This window comes from Medicago truncatula, chromosome 7 (genome assembly GCF_003473485.1).
Source record: "Medicago truncatula cultivar Jemalong A17 chromosome 7, MtrunA17r5.0-ANR, whole genome shotgun sequence".
Classification (NCBI taxonomy): domain Eukaryota; kingdom Viridiplantae; phylum Streptophyta; class Magnoliopsida; order Fabales; family Fabaceae; genus Medicago; species Medicago truncatula.
In genome coordinates, this window is record NC_053048.1 from 7,853,730 (window position 1) to 7,872,428 (window position 18,699).

The window sequence follows — 18,699 nt, forward strand, 5'->3', positions numbered from 1 at the left end:
TAAAAATTGTTTATTTAGGGATAAAAATTGATTAGTTGTAAAAAAAAAAATCAATATTAAAAATATAAGTCTTCAGAAATATTAACTTAAAAAATCTTAGAATTTGATTTAATTGACGAAATGTTATTTTCAGAATGATTACGCCTAAGCCTAATCATTAAACTAAAGAATCCTAATTCTATGTTGCAAACCATAGTCAAACACAATGGACAGAAGAGTTGCATACCAGAACATAAAATACACAATAATAATTCATTCACAAAATTTCAGTTAGTATATTTTACAACATGCCATTTAACTATTACACAGATTATTATTGTTTACATTAGCTTGATTACACTGCATTTCACCTATTCATTGCAAAACTATTTAAAAGAATGGCTAATTACATATTTTTACAACACAAAGCAGACTCATTGTTCTTTTGACAACAATGGCTCCGATTGGGAATCTCTGATTGGGGCGAGCGGAGGCCTTCCATTACCAGACTCTAAGTCGGTAGTTGTACGACTCTCCTCTCTCTGCTTAAATAACTGCGAGAAGAAGCTTGGTTTGTCTTCTGATGAAGAAGAGTGTGATGAATGTGACCTTTCAGATCCTGGTTTCAAACTTTGAACATGCTGCAAGCAAACTTGAACAGCATCGTGTACTCTCACGAAGTACCATTCTTTTCCTATCAACTCCACCAGACCGGCTTTAGACAAAGTAAGCAGAATATCTGGATTTGGATTGGATATTGCAATCTGCAAAATGAAAGAAAAAACAAAGTGGGTTGTGGGAAGAACATTTGCAGACTTTTCGTGATAAATTCATGAATCAATCAGTCGTTGAAAGTCCAAATCTCTACCTGAATGTCCCGTAACTTGTACTCCTGATACAAGTCTTTCAAAGCCTGAACAGCACTAGAGTCTATGTAGGTCACAGCTGCAATAATCATAACCATAGCATAGAACAAAAAATGCTCAATTGTCATCATCATCTTAATAATTGAGTTTATGAGCAAATATAGTAGAAAACAACAATTAAGAATTAAAAACTTCAGTACAATATTCATGTGATTCAGCACCCGGAGGAAGCTAACATGTAGCAGTTCAAGATACCACATAACTTTAAATGCATGGGATCCAGAATACACAATTAAAAGTAAATACATTATCAATCAACTTGAAAACTATTTTGTGCATAACTATGTAGAAACATGCTGTGACATTAAATATGATATAAACATATGTAACTATATTCCAGGTCTTCTTTAGCTAAGAAAATATTTCAACAACCATAAAATTCAAAAGGGAGAATAAATGAAAGAGGAAAAAAAAAAGTTTCAAGGCTATGAACAATCCCAGCATGCTCAGAAATATGTTGGCTCATAACAGTATTCAGACACATGAAAATGCAGCTTATGCTATTTTGTACACAGGGTAAGCATCACTTACGCGCCATCTCAAGAATCACAAAATTAATTCTTTCAACCTCGGGACCACGTCTTGTAGAACTGTCAACAACAACTTCATATTCCCGCAACCTGATTTACAACTCTAAGTCAGTTAAACAGTAATCTTGACTGGAAATATGCCAATCATTACAACTCATTTATTGTTACCTGTCCTTTATGTAACTGATATTTGCAAAGTAAATAGGAGCATCGATACGAACAATTACAATTCCATTGTATGTATATGCTTCAGGATACTGTTTAACATTTCTATAAACAGTTGTCCCTGGCAAACGACCCAAAACAGCTGCAGCACAGCACAAAGAATAAAATTAGCAAACCAACATATGTATCGATCCATCTACATGCACGTGCACACACATGCGCACTAGCACATTATATCCGCAAGTCCCATGACATGAGAAATCCAGTCCATACTCCATACAAACCCCAATTTATTTTGTATATCATCATTTCTGAACATAAGCAAATAAACTTACCAATGTGAGGATTTGCTGACTCGTGAATGACAAAAGCAAGAGATGCTCCAACCTACAATTTCAAAACCCATAATAAAGTGACGTGTCTACTAATTTTTAACATAACAAAGTTCACTTTGTACTCACCCCAACCATTACGCCAATCTCAATACCAAGAAACAATGTTGTAGTGCTAGTAAGGATCCAAAGAAGAAAATCTTTTTTATCTACACGCCACAAAAAAATGGCCTCATCATAATCTACCTGAAAAAGAAATCATGTTGTACAATTAAATTAATAAATGCTTAGATGTGGAAGAACTGATAACCAGTAAAACTTTATCAGTTGAGTTTAAACAAAAGTTTTACAAGGATACATGATTTTGATTGAATTAGTAAATTATAAAATAAATTGGGGATGACAGCAAGATATTCTAATTCAAACAAATTTATATTTATTAATAAAAAAAAAAAACTACTTTGAAAATGGAATAATGCTACAAACTAAATAAACGTATTGGTGCAGTGGATTAGATCTCAGAGAAACCAAACTAGATTAATGTATGTTATCAGTGTCAAATAAAATCTCACAACAATCTAAATAAGGACGGAGTCAAACCATTACGAAAGATTCATATTTGATCTATCATTATTAAGATTTATGATAGGAAATAATGGCATCGTTTGATTGTTGATTAACGTAGCCACAACCCCAACAGTGCAAAAGGGTGGTTGCTCTATCTGTATATTTTCCGCTTGCCATGACATAAGATAAAGTTGAAAATGTTACTGATTAGTCTTTTTCTGTATTAAGAAAAGCAGGACTAACTACTCATCAATGTTTGGGGTAGGAACATAGAGATTGGAGTGATAAGGAGGTCATTGTTTCCATTCCCCTTACTAATGTAACATTTGCTGTTTAAAAAGAAAAACTACTCATCAATTTTTTACATGAAATTAATCACTCAGCACAAAATGTAATACTCACCAGACCAATTACAGCAGAGATCACGATGGCAGCAAGAGCGGACTGGATTATTGCAATGCAACCATAAAATTCAAAATTAGTGTTATGTTTTAATCAAAAGGATCAAAATTAATTGAATTAGGAGCGAATTATACAAAATTTAGAATTCAATCAAAAGGAATTGAAAAACAGTTTAATAATTTGTTCCGAATTATCCAATTTTAGTAAATTAATTGAATTACCCTTTCTTTAACAATTTGTTCCGAAAATCAATAATTGTTTTAAATAGTGAAGGATCAAATTAATCTTCAAAATGGATCAACTTGTTATCCCAGCTATCTTTCAAGAATCAATTTGAGCATTTACTTAAATATCACTCTACTTTTATGGATTGAATCCAGCAGATGTCAACAGTAAAATGTAATAGGTTCTTTTTTGGTGTTAACCCTCCGGTTCCCAGGGGAAAGGGGCCCTGTTAATCCAGAGTTCGGCTGGGAGGTAAGTAAAGCAAGGTCAAAAATTCCTGAACAGTTTGTCCTTTGGTGGAGCTCACAAACCACTTGAGCCCAGTTGCTTGGTTTAAAAAATGTAATAGGTTCTAACAGAACTTCAAATTTTTTTAAAACAAAAAAACTAGTCTAACACAGATAGCACAACGAAAAAACATTATCGAACATGACCTATAAAGACTTGAAAACAAACCTGAGGTATGTTCTCAAATAGTGGTGTTAGAAACAAAAGTGCACAAGTTATTATGATCCCCGAAACTATTGCAGATACTCCAGATTTTGCACCACTTTCATGATTAACAGCTGATCTTGAAAAGGATCCTGTGTAACTCGTTCGAAGGGGAAAAAAATCAATTCAAGATATATTTTCATCCCAAGAAAAACATAATATTGAAATCTGATGATGCTTTGGTACCAAAAGCCAAATATTGACTCCTGATTTTAAATTTCAAAGTCAAATAGAAGACTGACCTGTAGTAGGGTATGCTGAAAAGAATGAACCAAGAACATTGGAAACACCAAGACCGACCAACTGTTAAAAAAAAAATCCAGAAGAATAGTTGAGAGTTTTTTTTCCGACAAAACAGAAACCTGTCTTTTTCCTGTAGCTACAATCAATACTCAAGGCCACTATTTAGAAAAGAAAACTAGCTACCAATTAATTTCTAGTGTAAAACAAGACGGCTCGGCACATATTTTTCCATGGCGGAAATTCAACAATACTGCTAAGGAGGCACCCCTAACATGTCCACTAATAGGTTGCAGCAGTATTAATCAGAGTTTTGGGGTGCATAACTGGATTGGATATACTTGTATAAAACAGCAACCATCATGGAGATGTACGCGTAAATAAATTTTGGAAAGAAATATACCTCTTGATTTGAATCCAACTCATACCCATTCTTTGCTGCTAACGCCTTTGCAATTCCTACCGACTCCTGCATTTTGAAAATTTAGTGAAATTGAGAACAAAGTTACTAGTCTATTACTCCCTCCGTCCCGAATTAGCTGAGCCATTTTTTCATTTCACACGTATTAAGACAAATGTATAAATGAATGAGAGAGAAAAATGGTTTTAAGTGTTCTTGTTTAAGTATTGGTGCATTCTCCACTATCATAAATGCAAAGTGGAATATATTGAATTGGAAGTTGTGAAAGTAGTATTAACTAGAGTTATATAAGGGAAAAAAGTAATTAATATTGTATTGAAAAGTGAAATGGCTCAGTTATTTTGGGACACTTTTTTTGCAAATGGCTCAGTTATTGTGGGACGGAGGGAGTACCTCAATTAAACTTAGAGGAAAACTAATTTGGAGAAAACAGATATCTTACCAGTATAGCCACACCTGTTATAAGAAAAGCAGTTGGAATTAAGGACTCTGCATACTCAAAAGCTCTTGGAACAGAAAATTTGGGTAGGCCCTGAGGTATCTCTCCCACCTAATTAAAAAACAATCATCTTCATCAAGTTATCTTAAGTGCTATCAGTTTCATTAAAATGTTAGCGCATGTCCTAAGAGTGAATTACTGATTCAGTTGTCATTCACAAAAGAACATCCATGCCAACAAAATAAGTAGTAACTCAGCAAGATCAAAGTGAATTTCACAACTCGTAGTACTTACAATATCAAAAATTGAATGATCACACCAGACAACAAAGCACAGATTTCTCAATTAGGACAGTCAATTTAGGGAGGTAATCAGAGAAAATGAACAGCCACAACAAGTTTTTTGGAGCACACAATAACAATAGACTCAAATGACTTTATATATAGGGTTTGTCATTGAATTTAAACAGTAGTTTTTATTATATATCGATTGGTTATATGAATGTCCAGAATATCTTCAATGGAGATGGTTTCTTCAAGAAAACACGAAGATAAACTCTAAAAATTGAATTAAAAAGAAAATGTGCAAACAAAATTCCGTACAGACTTTGTATATGCACTAGCACTATGGTTTCAAATCATTCTCAGTGTCACTATCAACTTACAAGTCAATATTGGAATATAAATAAAATGCAAATTAACATGAAACAATATGTATTTGGAATTTGGATTACATTCATAACCAAGAGTAGTTAATTAAGTCAATAAGATCAACCACTCTTGTTATTACTGTTTTTCCAATAAGAAAATTATCAGAAATTTAAAAATATTATTTTTAGCAATTTTATCACAATTTTATGCATGACAATTGTAGAGGGGACAAGAGCAAAAGGTTTTAATTTTAGTATTTAGTTTTTAAATCTAGTTTTGTAGCTTCGCCAAGATAAAGATTCATATTAATATGATTACTGTGTTCTAAAATCTGTAGTATAAAGCCAAAAACACATCTCATCCATTTGATTCTTACAATTGAAATTGATGGTGGATGAAATAACTTCACAAAAAACGTTCCCAAAACTACTGCTGTAAGAGGGCCTGCAGCTCTCAAGAATCGCAAGTATTTCCTTGATTTTCCCTGGATATAACATCATATAATGAGCAGAATGTTGATAGATAATACAAGTACTTCACCAAACATCAGAGATAGATTCATACCAGGTGTTTCATGACAAGAAGTATTGCTAGCATAACTGATCCCATTACAAAAGGAGGCCATGAAAACTGCAAAAGGGAAAGCACATGAAAATGAACATATATCAATACCTATATATAAACGGAATACTTAGTTTAGGTGTAGTATTTTTTCTTCCAATTATACCCTTCATTTAAAATATCATATTTACAATTTTATCCTTTTTATAATATTATTTAAATCTTTAATTAAAAAAAAAAAAGTTAAATCTCATTGCAATAGGAACAATCTCACTGCAATATGTAAGTTGGACCATGAAGCCACCAAACAAAAAAATCCCAATTTGGCAAGTACCGTTCACGCACTACATGGGTTTTATGCATAGATAGTGTGGAACAGGACATCCTGATCTGTTCTGTTCTTTTCACTTTGGTTTCACTCTTTCTAGTAGAACTTAAGCGTAGCACCTTTTTTTACCTTATGCCCTATTCGATTCGAATAAGATTCATTTTTTGTTCTGTATCTATAACCACCTTCCGTTAAATTGATAAAGTAAATATTAAAAACACTATATCCATTTACACTTACAATACCCAACTGTCTAACATCAAACTGTATCCTAATTTCTTTAGTTTCCTAAATCATTTAGTTATCAATACCATCTATAAGTATTCTAATCAACCACACCTAGTAAAATAAACTTCATTGGATAATTCATTTTTCAAATTTATTGCATACCTTATCAGCTCCAGCTATTATACTTTTAACCAATGGTATAATCTTGCTACTTTTATCTATATCATATCCCAAAAAGTATTTTGCTTGTGATAAACCAATCACAATAGCTGAAGCAGTTGTAAAGCCAGAGATTACTGAATGGCTAATGAAACGTATCAGCCACCCAAGCCTGAAAAAACCAAAGAAATGTACTAATAGGTTATTCATAAAATCCCTTTCATAAGAAAAGTCAGGCTTGATGCTGAGTAGTAAGCTATCAAAATCATATAAGTAGAGTTCAACCACTTCTCTTGGACTTTAAATGGAGTAGTCTCCTTGTGATTTAAGGCATTACATTTATCATAGACAATACTTCAGCAATGTTTGTTGGCATTTAATCAGTTGTACATGTTTAGATGCATGAACAATGACCAATAAGTACAATTAAATATTTAGTTGGAGATTCATATGACCAAGGAGATAAAGCACAAGGAAGAAAAAGTACATTCTGGATTCATAGATATGCTAATATGCTACACGTATAATGATGAAAATGAGGAATGGCAAAAACACCTCAATAATCCCATTATGCACTGAAGGATCCCAACCATAAGAGCCAGTAAAATTGCCAACTCAGTGTATAACTCACTGGACGTATCAGCTACGCTACCAAGAACATTAGACACCAATAGAGAAACCAAAGCTACCGGACCAACTGCTAGCTGGCGAGAAGACCCAAATATGGCATACACAAATATGGGCACAAAACCAGAGTCTTCCTTGCAAAGAGAAAAACATTAATAACCAGATATTACATATAACTTAAGGATATATAAAGATTATTGAGTAATGACACAGAATTAAACAACCTGAAATGTGTGGAAAAAATAGTATGAAACGTAAAAGACAACAGATGAGAGCATAAATGCTAGAATTTCATCAATATGGTAAAAACAATATTGTTGTTTAGATCAATGAGAGATAAGATCCATAAATATAAAACTATTTGGTAAGATTGACATTTGAAAATGTCGAAAACCAACACAGATTCTCTATTGGTCTAATGCACAAACTCCTTAGTGCACAGTACCATTTCTGTTTTATTTCCTTAAACCTTTCTTCCGATTCTTAACAAAAATGCTGCTCTTGGCCTCTAGAACATTTTTGCTATTTACACAACTGTTTAAAATTTTCAGGACTACAGTTCGGAGATTCACTTTTACCGTAAAAATTAGTTGTAAAAGTTAAGTCAGAGTATATCAGGAAAATTTAATCAAATACTCCCTCCAGAATGAAAATATAAGCAAAAATAGTATTTTAAAAGTTGATGTATGTGGTTTAAATTTAAGACCCCGTACATAACGTTTCAAATACTTTTTTGCAAATTTAGACCACGTTCATCAACTTTACAAATATATTCTTTTGTAAATTTAGACCATATACATCAACTTTTCAAATGCTTTTTAGAAAATTTAGACCACATAAATCAACTTTTCCAATACTTTTATTGCAAATTTTGACAACATACATCAAGTTTTCGAATATCTTTTTGCTTATATTTTCATTCCGAAGAGTAGACTAGCGAATTAACTCATATACACTGTCTGCTTATAAAAAAAATTATAATTCATATACACTGTCAGTGTAATTACTTTTTATTTTATCAATCAATGGTAATCATCATATCAACGTTGGACTTTAATCATAAGATTTAATTCATGTATACAGTCATGTATAAATATGTTACACTGTCAACCAATCGTAAAAGCTTTTGACTTAATCAAATCTACTTCTAAAACAAATTTGAACATATGCATATTCCAGAAAAAAAATCATCAACAGCTTAGTAATTAAGCAAACTTACAAAGTCCATATATCGGTTTAAGTCCAGCCAATTTCGCGTATGACATCGACTGCATAAACAAAAAATAACTTGCTTAGCACAATGAAGTGCAAACACCAACACCGGACACGACACTTGACACCAGAGTAATTTACAGACTCCCCCAGTTTCATATACATGCAAAACTTTTTTGTCTAAATTCAGTGAATAATTTATGTATTTGGTTTACAATATAGACCAGATACATCAGTTATTTAATGAATCAGAAAAAACAAATTTTTTTTTTACCTAATACATCTTTGATCAGAAGTGTGTACATGCTAAATAAACTATTGAAAGGAAAAAAAAAAACGAAAATGGAAACATTTTTCTATCATTTTCTCAGCAACGAAACGGAGAAGAAGCGTTACCTGAGGAACGAGCATAACACCAACGGTGATTCCAGCCATAAGATCAACCTGAAGATACTCACGCCATTTATATATCCGAATCCAACGATAACAAGGAATCAAGAACTCAATCCATTCAAGCCACGTCATTCCTCGAAGCTTCGACGCGAACTGCGTAATCGCGACATTCGGAGGTAACGAATTCGAAGAAGATGGAGACGTAAGGTTTGGATGTTGCATAGGGATAACTCTGATAGGACGAGTCGGCATGGATGCGGCGGAGGGAAGGTCGGAGTAACTGTGGGATGCGAAGGTTGTTGGTGTTATCTCCATGCGCATCAGTGGTGGCGCATTGGTTTTAATCGGAGGCGCGTGAGAATTGAGTAGCGCGTGGTGGTGGAGGAAATGTGAATGTGATGGTTGAGATTTGAGGAAGAACTGGACTGAATGATATAACAGAATATTATGGACCCACTAAAATATATATAATTATTTTTTTAATATATAAATTATATTCTATGGTATACTAGTATAAAATATTAATAATTGAATTTGAATTGTACAGTTGTAAAAAGAAAGAAGAAACGTGGGGAAACCATTTTCTTAGTTGAATTATTTGCCTGCAATTGCACATACATGGGTCATTGATATAAGTAAAAATCTACTATTTAGATACATTAATGTCACATACATCATTAATTGAATGTATCTAAAAAGTAGTTTTTTATTTATATTAATAATTAGATGGTGTACATGTGTAATATTAAGAAAGTAAAAGTTTGATCAATTGAAGAAAATAATTGATCAATAAAAAGATAATGTGTTTAATTTAATACTTTTGTGTAATTTTTTATTGATATTATTGTGATATAATATATCATGAAATTTGATAGAGGGTCATCTTAATCGGTGCAGTTAAGAAGTTAAAAATAAAAATCTTTCATTAAAATAACAATTTTTTCACTTTTATAAAGTGAAATATTTTACTTTTTATCATTTTTCAATGTAAAATTTTTATATTATTTAACATTTCCCTTTGATAAATTGTATGAGTCAATTTCAAGCTTTGTTTGTTATTTCATTTACCAAAAAGATCATTTAACTTTCATTAACCAATTGAGTTTGACACATATAATGATATTCTTATCACCCAATATGACTTAACTTTTAATAAGAAAGTTTACAATTGCTAGATTTTATTCCTTCAAAAAAAAAAACAATTGCTAGATTTTGAATGAGGTCAATTGTTATATGTTTGATTAAATGTTGGTATAGTGTTCAAATCAATCGAAAACCGTTAAAAATGGTCAATACTTCAACTTTAAGTAATCAAAAATTTATTTATTCAACTAAAAAAAACTTCTCTTTTTTTTGGTACAAAAGAAGGCTAAAGCCTAAAAAGAAAGAAAACTAAAAATTTAAATGGACGTTCCTAGACATGTAAGCTCCGAAAATATCATCAAATACAACACTCTGAAGCTCATTAGGAGGATTCTCCAGAATATAAAAATCTAAAGAATCCATTGAAATGTTGAAATTAGCAAGCCAATTTTCTCTATTTTTAAAGAAAATATTATGTAAATCAGTTGTCAATAAAATGGTACGACATTAATATAATATCGTCTCATCAACACATAGCAATGACAGTATACAATGTGATGGTATTTTTTATTGGCTAAAATATGGTTTTAGTCCCTGCAAATATGCCTCGTTTTGGTTTTAGTCTTTGGTAAAAAAAAAAATTGTTTTTGGTCCCTGCAAAATTTTTTGTTTTTGAAAATAGTCCCTGACCCCACTTTTGTGATGATTTGCATACGTGGCACATTATAACTGAACCAATTTTGTAGTTTTTGGTCCCTGCAAAAAAATTTGTTTTTAAAAAAGGTCCCTTCAAAAACAAAAACAAATTTTTTTTTTACCAGAGACTAAAATCAAAACGAGGCATATTTGCAGGAATTAAAACCATATTTTAACTTTTTTATTTTATTCAAAGTCTATGTATTCCATAAACCATTAAAGTTGAAAAATCACTATGCACTACCTAAGTTCTGTTCCTGAGTGGAGTATATAATATAATGAATTTGAGTCGTACAGATAGTATTAAAACCCAAATAAAATAAAAAAAGAGATAACCCAAATCGAAGCTTATGGTGGAGATTTAAAGAGGAAAAGGATGAAGATATAAAAAATCACATACCACATTTTAAAATTATTGAAGGTAACAATACAGTTACAAAAGGTAAGAAGAAACATAAGAAAACTCAATTCTTATTCAATGTCTTGAAAATTTCTAATAACTAATAATTGACCACGAATAGTTAATTTCTAAATTTTGTTAACGAGTGTTCCTAGGACACTCTTAAATATTCTACATTTAATAATTATTATTTAAAAATATTAAAGTTTTTAATTTTCAATGCACTTTATTGCACAAACTTTTATAAAAAGTTACCATTTAAAGTCCTTCATCAATGTTCCGGAGGCATTAGTTAACTTTTCCTTTAATTTTATTATAAACTATAATGTGAACCTAGTTTAACTAACAAATATTGATACTTTGGTAAAAAAAAACTAATAAATAGTATAAAAAAAACTAATAAATATTGATATCGTTATTGATGAATTTAAATTAAAAACTAAAAAAGGTTTATAATTGTGTGTGAATTTGATGATCTTCATCTGATTTATATATAAAAAAAAAATAAAAAAAATACTAGTATAAAATATGGTGTGATGTCGTATTAGAAAGAAAAAAATAATAATTATCGTGAAAACTCGGCGTTGATTTGTGGACTGCATGAACCTGGATATCTTTTTGGAAAGATACATACTAGGAGACGAGATAGGTGATGTGAGAGAATCCAATCATACATGTGGCATCTGCTCGTAACAAAAAACAAAAAGACAATCTTTTTTTAAGACAACAAAAACAATTTTATCAATAATTTTTTTAAGGAATCTTAACAATAATTTATCAAACTATATTATGCTATCTCTGATCTTTATTATGAAAGATAATTTATTTTTAGATTTAATAAAATAATTGATATATTTTTTTTGAAGGAAAAATAATTGATATATATATATATATATATATATATATATATGTGTGTGTGTGTGCGCGCGCATACTTAAAAAATGGATTATATTCTATAATAAACAAAAATGGAGATATAGGATTATTTTGTTACATAGATTTGAGAATAGTATAATGTAGTGGGTTAATATATTTTAAGCCTTTGGATAATATTGTAGAAAAAAATTAACAAGCAAAAATAATTATGTTAACACTGATAAAGTGATCTTCTTAGCACAAAGTGTATTAAGAAAACCACATTAATGTACAAACAACTAGAGATAAACAAAAATTAGTTGATGTTCAAACAAGTAAACGAGTTCGACCACCATCGATGAAAGTTATACATAAATTGGCTTTCTTAGCTTTCCATCACCACAAGGAATAATATTTTACTTTGTCTAATAATTGTGGTATGGAACACTGTAAATTCTTAAATAATCTGTTATTACGCTTGTTCCATACTACTGAGCAACTTGTAAATAATTAGGCCACTCCAAGCACCGCTCCTATGATAATAGAAACATGTCTAGCCTACTCAAAGATAGATTGTCACCCTTAAACCAAGTGTATTTTTGCCCACACAACAGAAGATCAACCAAAATATTATCTTCATAAACTGATTAAAAGGAGAGCTATTCAAAGACACATAAACTTCCCTAGAAGAATGTCGTTCCTCCGGGCGCACATTAAAGTCCCCACAGACACATACCTTTTGACCTCCCAAAACATGTAACATGGGCGATAAAGAGTCCCACAAAGCCTGCTTCGCTCTAAGATCACAAAGAGCATAAACATTCAACAAACAGAACTCCACATTTGATGAGATAAACCGACCATGAATAACCAGAACATGCTCAACACCTCCACCTCAGAACGGTCTCACACAATCAGCAACCCCCGACGCCTCATCAGAAGGACGGAATGAGAAATCAAAAGGCGAGATACCCTATAGCAAAGCACAAAGAAAATCATCACAAACACGCAACTTAGTCTCTTGAAGAAACATAACGAAAGCATTCTTCTCCTCTACCACCTAACGAACTTCATTTCTCTTCTCCAACCCCCTAACATTCCAAGATAACAATTTCATCCCCCACACTCACACCCCTTACCACACCAAAAACCCACACTAACACCCCTCACCCTCTGAACTCCCTCCCCCCTCCTCCTCCATGTTTTTTTTATCTCCCTTTTGCCTCTCCCCGCCTTCGACAACACACTAATCATGTTATTAGGATCACCATTGAACTTGACCCTCAATAGCCTTCCCTATACCCCAGACATCCACCACTGTCACCTGCTCATTTCCATTCATGACAACCCAATTTTTCCAATCATTATTAACCGATGTTGAGGACAAAATTTCTTTTGAGGAACCTTGATTAACAACTGACACTGCCTTATTCACCCTATCTTTACCATGACATTTGCAGACTTTCTTTTTCAAAAAAATTAGAACCTCTGAACGATCTTTACTTGGTAACCTCGCCACTTTTTGGAGACTATGAACTGAGTGCTGAAGTAAATCACCCATTTTCTTCCGCTAAGACATCTGAGCCGCCTCCTTATTATGACCATCCTTCGGCGGCACAATTTTTCTTAACAACTTTTTAGAGGAAAAAATAACCCATGTGTTGCCATGATTGTGATCAATCAACCATTCCATACTCCAAGGTCCCAACTCCGTAGAATGAACTACATATGGAGGACAAGATGTCGTACGTTTGCTTCGTGGTAAAGCTGAAACTGAAGAAAAATGTTTCTTAGAACCAGGAACTTGAATATCACTATCTTCCTGACGAAACTAATTAGCATCGTTAATGAGGTCATCATTCTCAACTAACTACGACACACACGGTTTAGGAGTGTCCCTATGCGTCACAGTCACCGGCCTTTCCAAACCCAAAGTGTGATTCACTCCCATGGCATGTGTGTCACTATGTGATGTGCTTGCTAATGCCACGTTCGCATGTTATTGGTGCATAGAATTGTTCACATCGTCCACTTCCTCCTCCGCCAACTCAGTTACAATCTTTTCAACCAATGTATCAACATTATTATACACATCAAGATTCCCTTGGATATCTTCATGGTCAACATGGGAAGATTGAGACCCATCATCCTCTTCAAACAAACAAGCATCCTCCCCCAAATTAAAGACACATTCCTCAATAGTTTTCACCTCCACTAACACACCATCTACTAGCACCTTATCAACAATATTTAATATTTCCAACATGGAAGTCGAGACCAAAACTCTGGCATAATCAAATCTTTCTCTATCCAAAGTAAGGCCACCCGTATGCAAATAACGACCATAATCAAGAACACAAAGCTTAAAAAATGTTTCATTCTACGCATGTAAAGGTATGTCATACAAATGCAACCACGCGCGACACTACCTTCTTGTCCCAGCTTACCATATTAGAGAAAAAGTGATCAAAATTCTTAAGCATCACCGACAATATTTGTAATATTCGTATCCGACAAACTATGAATAAAAACTTTATCTGCACCCATTGAAATAATATCATTATCTTTAAAACCCGCATCATCAATTCTACTTTGTACCAACGGGACAACCTCCCCGTTAATCACCGTAGCCACCATACCTTTACGTGCCCACGTCAACTCGTCCACTTTCGACCTATACATACGGACCAACTTCTTGGCAATGGGTTGTTTTGCACTGTTACTCCTAGCCGTAGCACCCCCATGCGCCCTCACCACCACCTTCGTCCCTCCATTCTCCCTCACCACCACCTCACCCTCGCCAACATCCTCCTTCCCCTTCTCTCCACTTAGCCTAACTACCACCTCACCCACCCTCACCTCATCCACATCAACTCTCCCTCCACCCAATACTACTTTCAAACCCCCATGCAAACCCATGCTCACAATTTTTCTCCCTCACCAGTCTGCATCTTCCCCTCGTTACCCCTTACTAATTTTTTAACCCCCTCCTTCGCTACCACCGCTCTCTCCTGCTTACCATCACCCTCCCCCTCACTCACTCTCCTCTCCTTCGAAGATTTAGTCCTATGAAACCTTGCCAATTTTGCACAAATACAGAAACTAACTAAAACAAACATTATTCACAACATTCAATAGTTTGTCTACATCTCGATCAACCTGTCGCAACGCTTTTCGACATCGTGGTTTCACATCAAATCAATCTCCCCCATCCCCCCTGTTTGTGGCACCCTGATTGGACCTTGTCCCCCCTTGAGAACCTCACATTCCACGATGAAGAATATCAGTGGTACGATCGCTCTAGGCGGTGCCTAGAGCCACCGCCCATCACTCGCTCCCTACCTCTCTCTCGTTCCATTTTTCTATCTGTTACTTAGGAAAAAAAAATTAACTAAGAATTACTCATTCTTATTTTTATAATATTGTAGAAAATAATTTTTTTTAGGAATATTATAGAAATTATTAAATTGTGGTGGTTCATAATTCCAGTCGAAAGATTCAAGTTTAGATAATTTTATTAATGATTTATGTGTTTGAGATCACCGGCTTGAGGGCATTTTTTTTTTTTTTTTTAAATGCTTGTTGGAGTTTGTTTTGTATTAGTAGTAGTAGTTAAATGGAGTTAATGATTAAAAATGTTGTGTTTATCGTGAGTTATTAAATGGAGTAATTCTTCTAAGAGTTTTTTTTTTTTAATTATAGCTAGCATGAGGATTGCTAGGCTAGGAGACTTAAATAGCAACATACAAAGAAAAAGTGTACCGTATATATGCGGAACACTGAAACACGCATCCGAACATCAAATAAAAAACTTCTACAAACAAACTAACAACACCCTCCATTGAGGGTACTCGAAACCAATAAAAACTAAACACCAAAACCACAAAGTCATCTTTCAAAACCAAAGTATAAACGCCCTTCAAAATAACCATCAAACCTATCAAAAACCCGTGCAACCTACCAAATAATTCTTCTAAGAGTTATTTGATAATTTACACATTCCTTCCATTATATACAAAATTTTAAATTGTTTTTTTACCTTTTGTTTTTAGAAACCTTACTATTTATATTTAGTATTGATTTCTTCATAAATCCTAATCAATAATGAAAAGTATACTCATTTAAAAGGTAAAATATATCCTGTCAAAAAAGAAATGTATATTTGCTAAGAAAAAAAAGGAAATATATATTGCAAATCTTAAGCATGAACCTGGACTTCTTCTTGGGGAGATCCAAACTACAGCTATGCCATGATATGTGAGCAAATAGGCTGTGTTGTGTTTTGGACATCTGGCCCTCATTCAAATCAATAGAAAATGATTGTATATAATTTATACTATAATGACACCAGCACCTTACTGATTGTCCCTAGAAAAATTATATATATATATATATATATAGATACAGTATATATGGATTTGCTAGAACACACCCACTAGTTTTTATGTGGGAGTATTTTAGTAAGTGAATAACTAAAAAGTTAATAAATACACATTAAGGTGTATGTTGCTATAACACACCTTCCAAAAAAAACAAGTGGGTGTGTTATAGTAAATCCTATAGGCATTTGCTAGAATACACCCAATTATTTTTTAGAATGAGTATTTTAGCAAGTGAATAACTAAAAAGTGGTTAAACCCACCTTAAGGTGTAGCTTTGCTAAAACACTCCCACATAAAAATGAGTGGATGTGTTCTAACAAACCCTATATATATATATATATATATATATATATATATATATAAAGGTTATAGTATTTTAAAATAATTATAATCTGTAGTGTAAATATTAGTATGGTGCACGGACTACATTTTTTTAAGGAGGACTACATAATTTACATGAATAAAACACATATTTTACGTGTACAATATTATTTTTTATATACACATTCAACATCTTATTTTCTCTATTTCTCTTTCAACTTATCACATTATTTATCACGTCTATCATTTCATTCTCTTTAGTTCTTTCTCTCTAGTGGTATATTTGATATTGAGTGTTTATGAATTATTTTCCTACAAAAACATTAAAAAAAATTGTATATATAGGGGACTTGTTTAGAAAAAATTTAACGAAACAAATAATTACACAATATATTCATATTAAAATATATTATAATGTAATAATTGTATAAAAATAATTGTAGTATGATAAGTGAATAAAAAAATAAAGTTCTTTGTTCACGTAAAAAATGTGTTCTGTAAAAACAAAATCAGAAATATTCTCATGGTGAAAGTTGTTGTGGCGCGCAGATACCATATCATCTGAGTTAGGTCAAGTTGATAAATGTTTGACTCAACTCACGTCGACAAAGTGATTCTATGAAGCACAGATATTACGGACATCGGATACGACATAAACACTGACATGCCGACACAGTTAATAATTTGAAAAAATCACATAATTCAATGTAATTACAAGTGTCGGTGTCATGTCGGTGTCAAACACGACACATGTGCGACACTAGGACACGCCTAATTCAAGGAGTGTCCGTGCTTCATAGGTCAGCACCGTATGTATAGTGAGATTTGTCATAATGTTAATGGAACTGTTTTTTAAAGGCCATGATATACTCCTCTGTTTCAAAATACATGTCTAATTTTTGCAATATGCATTATTCACTTGACTTATTTTGACCATACTTTTTAACTAATGTATAAATACAAATATTAGCATGTAAGATGTTGTTTGATTTGTCTCGACAAATATTTTCAAAATATTAAATTTTTATCATTTTTTACTTTAGATAATTAAAGATATTAACTGTCAAAATTGTGCATTGGTATATGTGAAGTGATTGACCTGGACATGTATTTTAAAACGGAAGGAGGGATAACTATAAATAAAAACTTAAGATCGTAATACAAGGAGTGTTAGGACCAAAAAGTTATAATGTTAATTAATTAAAAATAAAATAAAAAATAAATAGTGGCCCCAACCAATAATAAAAACTAAAAATCAAATTGTTGAAAAAAACATTCTTAAATACTTGAGTGGTTTAATGTTCCATAGAAGTCATGTGACAAAGCTTTATCTTTGGTATTCATCCATGACTATACCAGCCATTTTATCAAATCCAAAGAAGAATTAGTTAAACAACCACGTTATCCAAATACCATGCAATTGCGATGTTTTAATATTGACCAAATACATGTCAACCAAATTGTTCGAAAACATTCCTTTACTTTTTTCCCATTAGAAACCAAACATATCTACTGAACTGTTTGATCAAAACAGGTATTTGTCACTCTCAACTAAGATAAAACATCCACCCACAATTTACAAGAAATTAGACAATCAAAAAATAAATGTTTAGATGTTTCATTCAAGTTATATCCATCAACGTATAAAGACGATGATAAACTTTACATTCCTCTTTGAATTGAATTATCTTTAGTTAAAAGATAATTATGCAAGCAAACAATGATAAATATATGCTCGATCATTTCATTTCTCTACCCACGAGCACTTGGATTAAACAGCAAGAGCTTGCTTTTTGCTTAACCAGAGTTCTGACTTTCAATCCAATCATAGGAATGTAACAAATGTTAAATCTATTGAGAGATATTTTTTTTATCATTGCGGTTATACCGGATTCAATGGATTAATCTTTATGATTGCATGCAGACAGGGACGAATGTATGTTGTGGCTTGTGTGGGCTTGTGCCTACACAAAGTTTTTAAAATTTATTTTTTTAGTAATATAGCGTACCAATAGTTATCATTTTGACCTCATGGCCCACACTTATCACAAGTTCTTTCTCTCTTGACCCACACCTATCATCATAT

At 32.6% G+C, this 18,699-nt stretch overlaps 1 protein-coding gene across 1 annotated transcript; it reads right to left on the reverse strand.

The window, feature by feature from the left end:
* Window positions 1–223: 223 nt before the first annotated feature.
* On the reverse strand, window positions 224–9,316 carry LOC11443321 (sulfate transporter 4.1, chloroplastic). The gene is made up of 17 exons (XM_003621739.4): window positions 8,880–9,316; window positions 8,491–8,539; window positions 7,200–7,401; window positions 6,648–6,816; window positions 5,933–5,998; window positions 5,745–5,852; window positions 4,722–4,829; window positions 4,262–4,327; window positions 3,861–3,921; window positions 3,583–3,710; window positions 2,902–2,943; window positions 2,062–2,178; window positions 1,936–1,987; window positions 1,604–1,742; window positions 1,437–1,525; window positions 848–924; window positions 224–743 (listed from the first exon to the last, which is right to left on the reverse strand). Exons 1-17 carry the CDS (start codon window positions 9,195–9,197, stop codon window positions 414–416), a joined length of 2,121 nt encoding a protein of 706 aa, XP_003621787.2. The 5' UTR covers window positions 9,198–9,316; the 3' UTR covers window positions 224–413.
* Window positions 9,317–18,699: the final 9,383 nt, after the last annotated feature.